At 37.2% G+C, this 16,799-nt stretch overlaps 1 protein-coding gene across 2 annotated transcripts in view; it reads left to right on the top strand.

Moving 5' to 3' along the window:
• Nucleotides 1-16,799, top strand: part of TMF1 (TATA element modulatory factor 1) — a 39,203-nt gene that overhangs the window by 3,026 nt on the left and 19,378 nt on the right. For both annotated transcript variants that reach the window (XM_019805040.2, XM_002924401.4), the window contains exons 2-5: nt 1,179-2,371; nt 4,122-4,225; nt 5,263-5,389; nt 7,605-7,710. In XM_019805040.2, coding sequence (XP_019660599.1) covers nt 1,179-2,371; nt 4,122-4,225; nt 5,263-5,389; nt 7,605-7,710 — 1,530 coding nt within the window. The remainder of the gene's footprint in view (nt 1-1,178; nt 2,372-4,121; nt 4,226-5,262; nt 5,390-7,604; nt 7,711-16,799) is intronic.

Genomic DNA, 16,799 nt, shown 5'->3' with positions numbered 1-16,799 from the left:
CTTTTTTTACCCAGAAGATAGTTATTTTCTCCTTAGTGTTTTTAAAAAGGTCTAGTGTAAACTACCATTTATATATTTAAAAAAAACTTTTTAAAAAACGCACATCTTTGAAATTCATATGATTTTTTTTTTTTTTAGGTTTTATTTTATTTATTTATTTTTTTAAGTAGACTCCACTCTGGGCGTGGAGCCCAGTGTGGGTCTGGAACTCAGGCTATGAGGTCAAGAACCGAGCTGAGATCAAGAGTTGGAAGCTTAATGAACTGAGCCACCAAGACACCCCTTTTAGATTTTACTTATAAGTAATCTCTACACCCAGTGTGGGGCTTGAACCCCCAACCCTGAGACTGAGGTACATGCTCCACTGACTGAGCCAGCTAGATTCCCCTGAAATTCATAAGACCTTCTAAATTCCTCCTAAATTTGGAATTTAGAAAGGGAACAAAACTTTCTCATAGAGTGGGTTTGTGACCCTTGGACAATGAGCTTGTCATTAAGTAGATGAAAATGAATTTGTCCTCTAGAAGGTACTGTTCCCATTAGTTTACTTTGATTTTTGGAAAAGAACAGTATGTTGGGTTTAGTTTTTGAATGTTACCCTCTGTCCAGCTCATAACCATATTTTATTACTGATATTAGAAGAATAAAATTAATATGAAACTAACTGCATAGAAGGTCGGGTCAATTTGCTATGATTACACATGCGTGATCTGTAAGTGAGGGTACTGCCTATTGATGTGAGATGCATTGTGTGTGTCTTAGACTTAGCATGAGTTGTATAACATATACTGGTACTCTCTTAATTTGTTGTGTGAGGGAATAGCATACTTGCTTCTGGTAGGCCATGAAAAGAAAATAAACAATGATTTAATCTCTGGAAAGCATATTCCCAAATCCCCGAAATCTCTCATTTTGGTCTGATTTTTGCTCCTAGTTCTTCTGGGTAGATCCATACCAGTTTTCCTCTTTAAGGCCCAAAGTTCAACAATGAACTAATTAGTTACACAGTAAGCAGGGATCTTCACAGGTCCAAATTATAGGTTGTATTCCATAAGTTTCCTTATTTTAAAACTTTATTTATATTGACTTATGATTGTAATATTAATGTAAAGTATATATAATTTTTTCTCTTTTAGTTATATATATTTTTTTTCTTAATTTTTTTTTATTGGTCAAAGGAATAAATACCCCTGTCAGTGGAGGATGGGATTCTTCAACCTGGGGATTAAAGTCAAACACTGAACCTCAGAATCAGCCGGTAGCCTCTCCTAAAGCAATTACAAAGCCAGTTCGGAGAACTGTGGTAGATGAATCTGAAAATTTCTTCAGTGCCTTTCTCTCTCCAACGGATGTCCAGACCATTCAGAAGAGTCCAGTGGTATCAAAACCACCAGCTAAATCACAACGGCCAGAAGAAGAAGTGAAAAGCACTTTACAGGAATCCTTGCAAACTGGACAGTCAAGAACATCTGAAACAACTGAAGCAAAAGTAAAAGAGTCTACTCCATGTGTATCAGGGGAAACTCTGGCAGTAGATACTCCGTCGCCTAAAACTGAAGGCAAGCATGAAGAAACTGTTAATAAAGAATCTGATATGAAGGTATCGACTGTACGTTTGAAAGTGTCTGAAAGTGTAATTAATGTGAAAACAACTAGAGAAAACGTATCTAATATGTCTACGGCAGAAGCAAAGGACATGGCTTTGGAACCTAAGGAACAAAAACATGAAGACAGACAGAGTAACACACCTTCTCCCCCTGTTAGTACCTTCTCGTCCGGTACTTCTACCACCAGTGACATTGAAGTTTTAGATCATGAAAGTGTAATAAGTGAGAGCTCAGCAAGTTCGAGACAAGAGACTACAGATTCCAAATCAACTCTTCACTTGATGCAGACATCTTTTCAGCTTCTCTCAGCATCTGCCTGTCCTGAATATAATCGTTTAGATGATTTCCAAAAACTCACCGAGAGTTGCTGCTCATCTGATGCTTTTGAAAGAATAGACTCGTTTAGTGTACAGTCATTAGATAGCCGTAGTGTAAGTGAAATCAATTCAGATGATGAACTGTCAGGCAAGGGATATGCTTTAGTACCTATTATAGTTAATCCTTCAACTCCAAAAACTAAAATAAATGAATCTGTTGAAGGAAAATCTGAAGAAGTGAATGAAACATTAATTGTACCCACGGAGGAAACGGAAATGGAAGAAAGTGGACGAAGCGCAACACCTGTTAATTGTGAACAGCCTGATATTTTGGTTTCTGCTACACCAATAAATGAAGGACATACTGTCATAGACAAGGTGGCCGAGCAGCGTGAAGCTGCTGAAAGTAAGCCAGAAGCACATTCTGAGAAGGAAGATGTTTGCAAGGTAACTCTAGAAACCGGAAGGGGATTTGGGAATATGCTTTCCAGAGATTAAATCATTGTTTATTTTCTTTTCATTGTTTATTTTTAACATTTAGTATTGTATAATGATTTGTACTCATTAAAAAAGACAGGCATTTTGACACTTAAGTGTGGCATTAAGGATTTTAAAATTGATTTATTGATACTAAATTATTTGAAATTTCTCTGAGACAACTATGATAACATAAATGAATATTTCAATATAACTAAGCATAAAAAAGTTCCCATCTTGCGCCGTTACTGTTGAGTCCTTTCACCTTACAATTCTCGTATGCTGTGCTCACTAATTTGTCATTTCGCAAAGGATTGTCTAATGGTAACATATATCTTCAAATCCTTTGTAGGTAAAGGTGCTGAAATGAATATAAATATATGGTTTTTCTTACATCAAAAAAATTTTCGCATGTTCAAGTTATTGTAGCAGATCTTAAATGAAAAATGTAGTCTTTAATTATTGATGTGTTTCTGTTGTTATTATTTGTTTGTTTTCTCTTTTATGTTATTTTGATGTTTCCCTGATAGCTATCTTACATGAATAAGAATGGGAAATGTCCGAGGTACAATGGTATTGCCTAGGAATGATAAATTGCTTCTACCTAATACATATAAAAGGAAAGTGGTGTAAATTCTTTAACATGAAGTCACAGTTTTGGTTTTTCCTATGATTTTTAGATATAGAAATTGAGTTGGATTTGGCATCTTTAATAGACTCCTCTGAGATATAGGATGTCTTGAAGAAATGTCCTGTAAGTGCCATGTATTGAATTACTTAATCTAAAAAAAAAGTGCCAGATTCTGTTACCTAGGTTAAATATTGTTCACAAACAAAATGCCCTGCTCTAGCTATAATAGCAGTTTGAATTCCTGAAACCAACACTATGTCGTATCAGCAAGATATTTTTGAGTTACTTTCAGAAGATAAGTGATTTCTAAATTAACCAAGACCTCAATCAGGTAAGACTATTTTTTTAGTGCATTAAAAGCATCATTCCTCCCCTCATATACAAGTTTATCACTACTTCAGCAAGACCTATGGAGTAAGATATTCTAACCATTCCTTTTTTGTTTAGCTTTATATTGATATATTCTGGAGATTTTAAAGTTACATGCCTATGGATTTTCTAAAATTGCTTTTATTTTTTAAATGCAAAGTATCATATTAAAAAATTATACGTTATGTATTTGGATTAAAGAATAAAATGGAATAACAGACATTTGTATATCCACTACCCAGCTAAGATACAGAATATTACTAGAGGCTTTAAAGCCCCTCTTTGATCTTTTTTTATTCTCTCTAGCTCCCTTCCTCTTTTGGTGGATGTGCACACCTTTCCTAGATTTTTGCTGTAACAAACTTGTAAATATTCTTGTATATTTATGCAAGAATTTTCTAAAGTATATATAAAAGAATTTTCTACATTAAAGGGTGTGTAGATATTCAACTAGATGTTGTCTAATTGTTTTCCAAAGTGGTTTACTTAATTTATACTCTTACCAGGTATGTGATTGTAATAATTTATGCTCTCCTAGCAGGTATGTATGAGTTCTTGTTCTGAATCCACTATGTTCTCAATATTGTTCTTAATTCTTTTTATGAGATAATGCTGTTTTATTTATTATAGTGATTTGATTACCTTTACAACTCATCACCTGCATGTAGAAATGTTTTTCTAAGATTAAGTGTTTGACTTTTGTGTATTCTCTTTATTCAGACAGTTGAATTTCTGAATGAGAAACTGGATAAAAGGGAGGCACAGTTATTATCTCTTAGTAAAGAAAAAGCACTTCTAGAAGAAGCCTATGATAATCTGAAAGAGTAAGTATTTTACAAATGTGAATAATTTTAAATGTTTTGTAGAGGCCCAAATACTTGGTTATTATTTAAGAATTTTTTTTTTAAAGATTTTATTTTATTTATTCGAGAGAGATAGAGCCAGCCAGTGAGAGAGGGAACACAAGCAGGGGGAGTGGGAGAGGAAGAAGCAGGCTCATAGCGGAGGAGCCTGATGTGGGGCTCGATCCCAGAACGCCGGGATCACGCCCTGAGCCGAAGGCAGACGCTTAACCGCTGTGCCACCCAGGCGCCCCTAAGAATGTTTTTTAAACTAAAATGTTTAAAATTTAACTTGTGAATAATTATTGAAAATGGAATAGTGGGACGTCTGGGTGGCTCAGCAGGTGTCTGCCTTGGCTCAGGTCATGCATGATTCCAGGGTTCTGGGATCAAGTCCCACTTTGGGCTTCTTACTCACTTGGGAGCCTGCTTCTCCTTCTGCCTGCCGCTCTCCATGCTTGTTCTCTCTCTCTGTCTTTGACAAATAAATAAAATCTTAAAAAAAAAAAAAAAAGAAAGAAAATGGAATAGTTTTTCAATTCTCACCATAGAGATTTCTTTTCTCCTCAAATTATCTTTACCATATTATCTTTGGCGTTGAAGAGAGGTATTTTGCAAAAACAAAACAAAAAACCGTTTTCCCTTTTAGTATTAGAGATTTAAAATGTGTATTCAAAGAAAACTATGATATTAAAAAAAAACACTGAATATTTGTTTGCCTTAGGAGGTGATGAGTAAAATGTAACAGATTCAAAAATGAATAATTTTGTTTACCTTTATCTTATTTTTACACATCTCAAATATTGGTGACATTTTCGTTTTCTAATGAGTTTTTGTTCAGGTGTTTTAAAATAAATTAAGCAGGTTATTTTTCTCTTAAAAGTTAACAGGCTTAAAACTAACCTGTTCTAGTAAGGTATCTGTTGAAGACAATGTTATTTTCCTTTTGCAAACTGCACTCATCTTGTTACCTTAGAATATGTAAACAAGTATCTCTGTCTCTGTTGTTTTTAATTTAGTGAAATGTTTAGAGTGAAAGAAGAAAGCAGCAGCATTTCTTCCTTGAAAGATGAATTTACTCAAAGAATTGCAGAAGCAGAAAAGAAAGTTCAGCTAGCCTGCAAAGAGAGAGATGCTGCTAAAAAGGTAATGAAAGTTAAAAATAATATTAATTAAATTCTATACAGACACAGATTTTTGAGGGATGCATTCATAATATTTTGGTATGGAAAAAAGAGAAGTAAAAATAAAGGATACCATCTATATATTAACACTTAAATTTGTAGATTTTTTAATATCTTTAGACTTACAGATTTTTGATACTTTTAAAGAATCTAAGCCACTATTTATATAATTTATCTGTAATTCCTTGCAAGATACATAGCGAGGATCATTAGAATAATTTTTGTAAATGATAATTTCATCAAAATAAATAAATATAAAAGGCACTGTGTAAATTTTTTTTAAAAATCATTACTCTCATTTGTTACTGTCTGACCATTTCAAACATATTATATGTAATTCTTCAAGTCAAAGTAATTTTAAAATAAAAAAATCGTAAGGGTTAGTGACTCTTATGAGGCATAATATTGATTTATTCTAATATAGGATTTTCCTCAACACTATTCACATTTTGGGCTGGATAATTTTATGTTGCATGGGACTTTTCTGTGCATTGTAGGGTGTTTACCAGCATCCAGACCCCTACCTACAAGACACCAATGTCACCCTCACCTCCCCATCTCCCATTGCACATCCATCACCCCTTTCCTTGAGTTAAGATAATTGAAAATGTTGGCAGAGTTCTCTTGAGAACACAGTCACTCCTGGTTGGAAACCATTGTTCTAATTCTTAAAATTTGTAGCAGTTTTTTTTCAGAAATTGGTAACCAGCTAAAGTTAGTAATTATTTCTTCTATCCCAACTATTAGTAATAATGTTTCTCATCATTTGCCCTTCTCAGTTAAGTTGCTTTCCTTCTTGACCAGTGTTAATATTTATATTTTTTCTTTGTATGCTCTTACAGAAGAGAAATAAGTCATAGACTTCCTTCTGCTTAGGTTGCTTTAATTAGCTAGCTCATTTCGGATACTGACAATAACCTGAGACTACCTAACCAGCTTACCTCTTCTTGTCCCTACTGTATTCTATCTGGATCAGTCTAATTGAGAAATTAGATTTTAAGTAATGCTTGTTTTCTGTAATGCACTTTGAATTGTAGGTCTAAAATAGACCTAAACCATTGACTATAGGTGGGGAAAGCTTGGGCCCTAATATTTTAACACGTTTTTTGTGTACTGCTATATATGAACCTCCTACTTAGGATCCATAGGAAATTTAAGGTAAATTGAAGTACCTTAAGTGAAGAGTTTGATTTTCTAATGATGGAAAACAGATCGTGTCAACAACTACATAGTACTAGGCATAATGAAATAAATTACAGATGAAGATGAATACGAAGTTTGGAATGGTATCACAGAGAATGAAGTCTGACCAGGGGGTTGAGGAAAGTTTCATGGAAGGCAGGATAGTCTTATTGGGCCTTGATGGATGAATCAAATTTTGACAGCTGGAAAATGCACAGCAGTGTTGTGGATGGTTCAGAGTATGGACTTTGTGGACTCATAAACTTGGTTTTGAGTTAAACTCTACCACTTAATAGCTCTCTGACCTTCAAAGTTTATTCAATCTTGTCGTGTCTTAGTTTTCTTATTTGTGTAGTTGGATAAAGTAACTCCCTCACAGGATTGTTGTGAGGATGAAATGATAATAGATACAAAGCATGGTTTAAATACCTAATGCTAGTTGTTTTTAGCTGTTATTTGGTTTCAGATCATCGCTTAAAACCTAATTTTAAATCATGGAACACTTTTCACATCTCCATTGTAGTTTTAAGAGATAAACTGTCTTGACATGTTTGTGCTGAATCTCTGTTTTATTAAGGTAGATTGAACCTTATATAATTATGTTTTCCCTTATTTCACAATGCATTAGCAAGTGCAAGTTTTAGATGAGGAAAAGAAATACAGTGAAAAATGGAGATATACGTTGTTCCAAATACAATGTTTAACCTGAAAATATGTGTATAGAGATACTCAAAAAAGGTATTGAAAGTTAACTTATTCTCATTTGCATTTCCATATTAAAACCTGTTTCTATCTGAGTTGAGGTTTTCTGTGTTGTTTCAAAGCTGTTTACTTAATTAACTGAGCTAATAAACTCAGTTTAACAGAATAAAACTTACAGATCTTTTTTGAGAATTTCATTATGGATGACTTCTTTGAATATGGAAAAAATTGAAAAATATGCCCAGAATGAAAGTAATTTTTTATGGTATTCGTGTTCCTTTTTTTTTTATTAGGAAATTAAAAGTATAAAGGAAGAACTTGCTACTAGATTAAATAGTAGTGAGACTTCAGACCTTTTGAAAGAGAAAGATGAGCAGATCCGAGGGTTAATGGAAGAAGGTGAGTAAAGTATTTAGTTAACTATGAAAAATACTGTAAGAACAGGAGAAATGCTTGCTGCATGATTAGCTGCTACTTCCCAATAAAAAATAATTGGAAGCAGAAAGATTTGTGCTTAAACCTCAGAAATGGTAGGTGACAATTAATGGAAGAATGGGGAGCAATATATATAGAGGCAGAGATGCATGTATGTAGCCTTTTGTTTTTAGGGAGGTTAAAAAAAATAACTTGCTGAAAAATAAGTGTTTGTGCTTTCAAAAAAAGCTTTTAGCAGGTTTTAGAGCCTGTCATGTAACCCAATATATTTGAAGGTTACAATCCTGGAATTTATATAGTATCTGAATCTCTAACTTGGGTACTATGTGGTATTATCATATTGTTTTGTCGTTTGATAGTGAACTTTTCATTTTATTCTTGTTTTAATTTTTCAGTTATTTAGCACTCTATGAAAAGATTTAAAATTAGTAAGGTTATGGAAATTAAATATCCTTCATGAGATAAATTATAAATAGACGCCAGATTAATTTCTTCATGTATTATCATAGGAAAGAAGGTAGTTTTGGAAAAGGTGATTAAGTGAATTTTTCTTTTCCTCTTAATTTCTTTTTTCTAGTTCTAAGAATAACACTTGCTACTTGCAGAAATTTTTGAAGTTTTAGGAGGTGTAGGAAGAAAAAAAGATCATAATCCAGTTTTATAAGGAACTGTCAATTTCTTCTAGTTCATTTTTAATGCATTTTTAATACATTGTTAAGCATAATTAAGGTCACATATTTAATTTGTAATCTTTTACATTTTCATAATTCTTTTACATTTCCCTATGCTATTAAATGCTTTGCTAGCATTATTAGTGGCTGTATTGAAGTCCATTATATGGCTATATATACCATAATTTATTTTACTGTTTTCCCAATGTTGTACATTTATTTCTAAAATGTTAATATTACAAATAGTGGTGGGATGAACATTTCAAATCATTGAACTAAAGAGAATTTCCAGAATAAGTGTTTGAAAAGAATTGGAAACAATCACTGTATTTGAAAAAGTTAGTTTTACCCAGTTTTTCTTTTTCATTCCTTTATTCAGCTAATATTTAACAGTGTGTCATATTATGTTTGATACAGTAATACATATGACACACTCCCTGTATTTAGGAACTTACAATTTAATGAGAGGGAAATATAAGTACACGGATATTATAAAGCACAGTCTAAGCACTGCAATAGAAGAATGAAGGGAGAATTGATAAAACACATAATCATTATCTCAAGACCTGTTGAGATCATGAACTGCCTGTGTTACAACACTAGAGACTAAGGATAAGGCTGTGTGGATGGTTTCATAATTTAAAAAAATTATTTAAAGTATTTATATCAAGTGTCACGATTTTGGTATTTATTAATTTAGGTAGGAGGTGGGTTGATGTTCTGTTTTGCTTAATGAACTTCTTTGTACTGAAAATAGAATGATTTCATATGGGATTATTTACTTATTGCTTCTGTATTCCCCAGAAGTATTTTTTTAAAATATTTTATTGATTTATTTGAGAGAGAGAGTGAGCACACAAGTTGGGGGGGGAGGAGGAGCAGAAGGAGAGAGAAGCAGACTCCCCACTGAGCAGGGAGCCCGATGTGGGGCTCCATCCCAGGACCCTGAGATCATGACCTGAGCCGAAGGCAGATGCTTAACTGACTGAGCAACCCAAGTGCCTCTCCTCCAGAAATATTTTTAAATTCACAGCTGAAAATCTGAAAGACTGACAGCTGAAAGTACACTACACTACAATGAATAGCTGATTACTTTATTACCTCACTTCATCGATTATTAACATCTAGGCACACTACAATGAATAGCTGATTACTTTATTACCTCACTTCATCGATTATTAACATCTAGGCACATCTAGGCACACCTGCTTAATATCTTTCCGCACACACATGCACTTCCCTTTTGCCAAACTGTTTGAATGTAGGTGACAGATAGAACATTCCACTCCTAAATTCTTTTTTTTCCAGCTTTATTGAGATATAATTGAGTAATAAAAATTGTATTTTTTTTTAAAGATTTTATTTATTTATTCGACAGAGATAGAGACAGCCAGCGAGAGAGGGAACACAGGCAGAGGGAGTGGGAGAGGAAGAAGCAGGCTCATAGCGGAGGCTCGATCTCATAACGCCGGGATCACACCCTGAGCCGAAGGCAGACGCTTAACTGCTGTGCCACCCAGGCGCCCCTGTATATATTTTTTGATACACATACACATTGTGAAATGATTACCACAGTCAAGCTAATTAATATATCAGTCACCTCATGTAGTTAACATCTTTTTATGTGATGAGAGAGATCAATTCTCTTAGCAAATTTCAAGTGTATGATATAGTATTATTAACTGTAGTCATTTTGTACATTAGATCTGTAGAACTTATTCACCTGCATAACTGAAACTTAGTACCCTTTGACCAATATCTCCACATTTCCCCCATCCCTGGTAACCAGCATTCTATTCTCTGCTTTTATGAGTTCAATTTTTTTTATATTCCACATATAAATAAGATCATGTAGTATCTGAGTCTGGCTTATTTCAGCCACCAGTTTCATCCACATTATCACAAATGGAAGGGTTTTCTTCTGTTTCAAGGCCAAATAATACTACTTTTTATACACACATGCCGCTTTTTTCTTTTTTAGAATATTTAATGAATTTGGAAAATATTCAAAATTTTAGATAGCAAAAAAAGTTACACATTTGCATATATACTATAATTTTTTATTCAATTATAATTATATACAATGTTATATTAGTTTCAGGTGCACAAAATAGTGATTCAGTAATTCTGTACATTATTCCGTGCTCACCATAAATATAGTCACCATCTGTCACTATGTAACATTACTACAATATTGACTATATTAACTATACTGTAATTTTTATTTCTCTGACTTATTTTATAACTGGAAGTTTGTATCTCTTAATCTCTTTCAGCTATTTCAGTCCTCCACCCCGACTTCCCCGTTGGCAACCACCTTTTTTGTTCTCTTTTTGAGTATTTCCTGTTTGCTTGTTTGTTTGTGTTTTTGTTTTGTGTTTTATATTCCGCATATGAGTGAAATCATATGGTATGGTTCTTTTAATGTATTGTTGAATTCAATTTGCTCAATATTTTGTTGAGGATTTTTACACCTCTGTTCATCAGGGATATTGGCCTATAGTTTAGTTTTGTGTGTGTGGCTTTGGTTTTGGTATCAGGATAATGCTGGCCTCGTAGAATAAATTTGAAGAATAGGTATTAATTCTTCATTAAATGGTAGAATTCACCTGTGAAGACCTCCTGGTCTTTTGAGAGGAGTCTTTTGATTATCAATTCAGTTTTGTTAGTAGCAATTGGCCTGTTCAAATTTTCTTTATCTTTCTGATTCAGTTTTGGGAGATTTTATGTTTCTAGGAATTTATCCATTTTTTTCCTAGGTTGTCCAGTTTGTTGGCATGTATAATCTTCATAGTATTCCCTTATAATTCTTTGTATTTCTTTGCACAACACATTTTTCTTATCCATTTATCCATTGATGGACACTTAGGTTGTTTCCATAATTTGGCTATTGTGAATAAGGATGCGGAGTGCACATATCGCTGAGATACTGATTTTAGTTCCTTTGATATATACCTAGAAGTGGGATTGTTGCATCATATAGTAGTTCTATTTTTCATTTTTTGAGTAATCTCCAAGTTGTTTTCCATAGTGTCTGTACCAATTTGTATTCCTGCCAATAATATACCAAGTTTCCTTTTTCTCCACATTCTTGCCAATTCTTACCGTTTGTCTTGTTGATAATAGGTATCCTAACAGGTGTGAGGTGATATCTCATTATAGTTTTGATTTGCATTTCCCTGATGATTAGTGATGTTGAGCACCTTTTCATATACATGTTGGCCATTCACATATCTTTTGAGAAAAGTCTGTTCATGTTTTTTGCCCATTTCTTAATTGGCTTATTTGGTTTTTGCTGTTGAGTTGTATGAGTTCTTTGTATATTTTGGCTATTAGTCCCATATCAGAAGTATGGCTTGCAAATATTTTCCTCTACTCGAGCAGATTATCTCTTCAGTCTATTGATTGTTTCCTTTGCTGTGCAGTATTTTTTTAGTTTGATGCAATCCCAATTGTCTGTTTTTGCTTTTGTAGCTTATGCTTTTGGGATCGTACCCCCCCAAAAAATAATTGCCGAGACCAGTGTCAGAAGGTTTTTTCCCTGTTTTCTCCTAGTAATTTTACAGTTTCAGGTATGTTAAGTCTTTAATCTATATTGAGTTGACTTTTGTATTTGGTGTGTGATAGGGTCCAGTTTCATTTTGCATATGATTATCCAGTTTTCCCAGTACTATTTATTGATGAGACTGTCCTTTCCCCATTATGTGTTCTTGGCATCTTTGTTGAAGATTAGTTGGCTGTAAATTTATTTCTAAATTTTGTGTGGATTTTCTAGGCTCTGTATTTTGTTCCACTGGTCTGTGTGTTTTTATGCCAGTACCATACTGTTTGGATTACTGTAGCTTTATGATATGTTTTAAAATTAGAAAATGTGATACTTTCAGTTTTGTTCTTGCTCAGGATTGCTTTGGCTGTTTGAGGTCTTCTGTGGTTCCACATGAATTTTAGGATTTTTAAATTTTTTTGTGAAATATGTCACTGGAATTTTGATAGACATTGCAGCAAATCTTTGGTTCACTCCTAAATTCATGAGTCTCCAACTCCCAATATTAAGTACATTTTGCTTCACAAGCACATCATAATCAAACCTAAGAAAATCAGTATTAATTCAGAAGTGTACTCCAGCATATATTTCATTATTTATCTCCATTGTCTCTGAAAATGACTTTTATACCTTGTCATTTGTCCTGTCCCAAGATCTAGTCAAAGTTGGTATGTTGCATTTGACGATTATGTCCTTTTAGTCTTCCACCAATCTAGGATAGCTCTCTCTTAAGGACATTGAAAACTCTGTAGAGTCCAGGCCAGTTTTCCTACATATTCCCCATGTTTAGAAATTTATCCCTTTCTTCATGATTAGATTCAGGTAAAATTTCTAGTAAGAAATACCATTGCTGATACTGTGTACCCACTTCTCCATTACATTAGTGGATGCATAATATACCACAATTGGTGATACCAAAACTGAATGTTTGGTTAAGGTGATAACAGCCAGATTTCTCCATTGTAAAAGCACATTTTTCTCTTTATAAGCCATAAATAATATGTGGGAATGGTTTTTTAAGGTGTAAATATCCTATTACCTACCATCCTTCCACCTAGTAATTTTAGAATTCATTGATGGTTCTTGTCCAAATCAGTTTAACATCTGTGGTTACAATTTTGTGATTTTAAAAATATTCTATTGTTTATGTCACTGGTTAAACATTCTATCCAGGGGGGAGGTTAAGATGGCGGAGGAGTAGGGGACCCCTTTTTCAGCCGGTCCCCTGAGTTGAGCTGGATAGGTCAGACCAGCAGGAACATCCACGGAATCAGCCTGAGACACAGGAAGATACATCTGGATCTCTACAAATGAACATCTCCAGCGCTGAGTATCGAGGTACGAAGTGGGGAGCCGTGAAACCGCGCACAGATATCGGAAGATAAACAGAAGGGGGAGGGAGCCGCTGTGTCAGGGCGCCGGGAAGCGGTAGCCACCTGCACGGGGGAACGGACAGACCGCGGACCCGCACGCTTGAGACAGCAGACTGAGAACGGGAGCTCCGGGAGTGCGCGGGGCGGCTGGCGGCTGGCGGGCCACCTGCACGGGGGAGCAGGTGGACTCGCGGACGGCACCCGCGAGACAGCAGACTGAGAACGGGAGCTCCGGGAGCTCGCGCGTGGTGGCAGGCGGGCCACCTGCACCGGGGAGCGGGCGGACCGCGGACCCGCAACCTGGAAACAGCAGACTGAGTCCGTGAGCCGGGAGCGTGCGCCACCAAGCATCTCACGGAGCTCCGGAGCTCTGGTGTGCTCACTGGATCGAGCTGAGACCGGGAGCTCCGGGAGTGTGCGCGGAGCGGCTGGAGGCTGGAGGGCCACCTGCACGGGGGAGCAGGCGGACTCGCGGTCAGCACCCGCGAGACACCAGACTGAGACGGGGAGCTCCGGGAGCCCGCGCGGGGCGGCTGGCGGCGGGCGGGGTTGGAAACACAAAGGACAGAGACGTGCCGGCCCTGGAAGTGAGGGCTGGGACGCCGGGTGTGGGGCGCACAGCCCGGGATGCTGCAGGGTTGAGCAGCACCAACAGAAACAGAGTTAAAGTGGCCAGAACATCAGTGGAGAACGATCCGCGATCCCTCTGTTCTGAGACAGAGAATTTCAGCCGCTGCTGCTCTGACTCTCAGAAGAGGCATAGCAAACCGCCAGAGAAAGCCGCCAGAGAACAGAAGCCCGTNTTGGAAACACAAAGGACAGAGACGTGCCGGCCCTGGAAGTGAGGGCTGGGACGCCGGGTGTGGGGCGCACAGCCCGGGATGCTGCAGGGTTGAGCAGCACCAACAGAAACAGAGTTAAAGTGGCCAGAACATCAGTGGAGAACGATCCGCGATCCCTCTGTTCTGAGACAGAGGCTGAATTTCAGCCGCTGCTGCTCTCTCAGAAGAGGCATAGCAAACCGCCAGGGAAAGCCGCCAGAGAACAAAAGCCCGGAAATACCGGCTCACAGGGTGCCCATCCCCATCCCCCCTCGCAGGGGACACGGAGACTCTACCCAAACAGGGTTTTCTGAGTACCGGCCAGTAAGCCCCTCCCCCAGAAGGCAGGCTGAAAAATCAAGAAGCCCACAACCCAGAGCGCCTGAGAGGCGCAGTCACCAAGCACCTGTCTTCGGATTAGGGTGTGATCACAACGCTCCGTAAGGAGTCCTTCATCGGGCTTCTCCACCGGGAACCTGCTTCTTCCTCTCCCACTCCTCTGCTTGGGTTCCCTTTCTTGCTGACTGTCTCTCTCTCTCTCAAATAAATAAATAAACTCTTTAAGGAAGAAGCCCACATCCCTAAGATCTCTATAAAACAAGGGCGCACGGCCTGGGTCCCAGTCAACACTTGGGCTCTGGACAACCCTGCAATCTCTCTTCATCAGAATGACGAGAAGGAGAAGTCCCCCCCAGCAAAGAAAAGATAATGAGTCTGTGGCCTCTGCCACAGAATTGGCCTCGGCCACAGAATTAATACATATGGATGTATCCCAATTATCAGAAATGGAATTCAGAGCAACAATGGTCAAGATGATGAGTAAACTTGAAAAAAGCATCAGAGAAAGCGTTGCTGAGAATATAGAATCCCTAAGGGCAGAAATGAGAGCGAATCTGACAGAAATTAAAAATTCTATGAGCCAAATGCAGTCAAAACTAGAGGCTCTGACGGCCAGGGTCACCGAGGCAGAGGAACGCGTTAGCGAATTGGAGGATGGGTTAGTAGAAGAAAAAACGAAAATAGAAGCTGGTCTTAAAAAAATCCACGCCCACGAATGTAGATTACGGGAGATTACTGACTCTATGAAACGATCCAATGTCAGAATCATCGGCATCCCTGAAGGGGTGGAGAAAAACAGAGGTCTAGAAGAGATATTTGAACAAATTGTAGCTGAAAACTTCCCTAATCTAGCAAGGGAAACAAGCATTCGTGTCCAAGAGGCAGAGAGGACCCCATCCAAGCTCAACCAGGACAAACCTACGCCACGGCATGTCATAGTGCAATTCGCAAATATTAGATCCAAGGATACAGTATTGAAAGCGGCCAGGGCAAAGAAATTTCTCACGTACCAAGGCAAAGGTATCAGGATTACGTCAGACCTGTCTACAGAGACCTGGAATGAGAGAAAGGCTTGGGGGGGCATTTTTAAAGCTCTTTCAGAGAAAAACATGCAGCCAAGGATCCTTTATCCAGCAAAGCTGTCATTCAGAATTGATGGAGAAATAAAGACGTTCCAAAATCGCCAATCATTAACCAATTTCGTAACCACGAAACCAGCCCTACAGGAGATATTAAGGGGGGCTCTATAAAGGTAAAAAGGCCCCAAGAGTGATACAGAGCAGCAAGTCACAACCGATACAAAGACTTTAAAGAGAAATGGCATCATTAAAATCATATCTGTCAATAATCTCTATCAATCTAAATGGCTTAAACTCTCCCATAAAACGCCACAGGGTTGCAGATTGGATAAAAAGACATGACCCATCCATTTGCTGTCTACAAGAGACTCATTTTGAACCCAAAGATGCATTCAGACTTAGAGTAAGGGGATGGAGTACCATCTTCCACGCAAATGGACCTCAAAAGAAAGCTGGAGTAGCAATTCTCATATCAGATAGACTGGATTTTAAACTAGAGGCCATAGAGAGAGATACAGAAGGGCACTATATTATTCTTAAAGGAAGTATTCAACAAGTGGATATGACAATTATTAATATATATGCCCCCAACAGGGGAGCAGCAAGATACACAAGCCAACTCTTAACCAAAATAAAGAGACATATAGATAAGAACACAGTAATAGTAGGGGACCTCAACACCCCACTATCAGAAATAGACAGAACACCCTGGCAAAAACTAAGCAAAGAATCAAAGGCTTTGAATGCCATACTCGACGAGTTGGACCTCATAGATATATATAGAACACTACACCCCAGAACCAAAGAATACTCATTCTATTCAAATGCCCATGGAACATTCTCAAGAATAGATCATGCTCTGGGACACAAAACAGGTCTCAGCCAATACCAAAAGATTGAAATTATCCCCTGCATATTCTCAGACCACAACGCTCTGAAATTGGAACTCAACCACAAGGAAAAACCTGGAAGAAACTCAAACACTTGGAGGCTAAGAACCATCCTGCTCAAGAATGACTCGATAAACCAGGAAATCAAAAAACAAATTAAACAATTTATGGAGACCAACGAGAATGAATACACAACGGTCCAAAACCTATGGGATACTGCAAAGGCAGTCCTAAGGGGGAAATACATAGCCATCCAAGCCTCACTCAAAAGAATAGAAAAATCTAAAATGCAGTTTCTATATTCTCACCTCAAGAAACTGGAACAGCAACAGAGGG

This window comes from Ailuropoda melanoleuca, chromosome 4, assembly GCF_002007445.2.
Source record: "Ailuropoda melanoleuca isolate Jingjing chromosome 4, ASM200744v2, whole genome shotgun sequence".
Classification (NCBI taxonomy): domain Eukaryota; kingdom Metazoa; phylum Chordata; class Mammalia; order Carnivora; family Ursidae; genus Ailuropoda; species Ailuropoda melanoleuca.
This window is presented reverse-complemented; position numbering and strand designations above follow the sequence as displayed.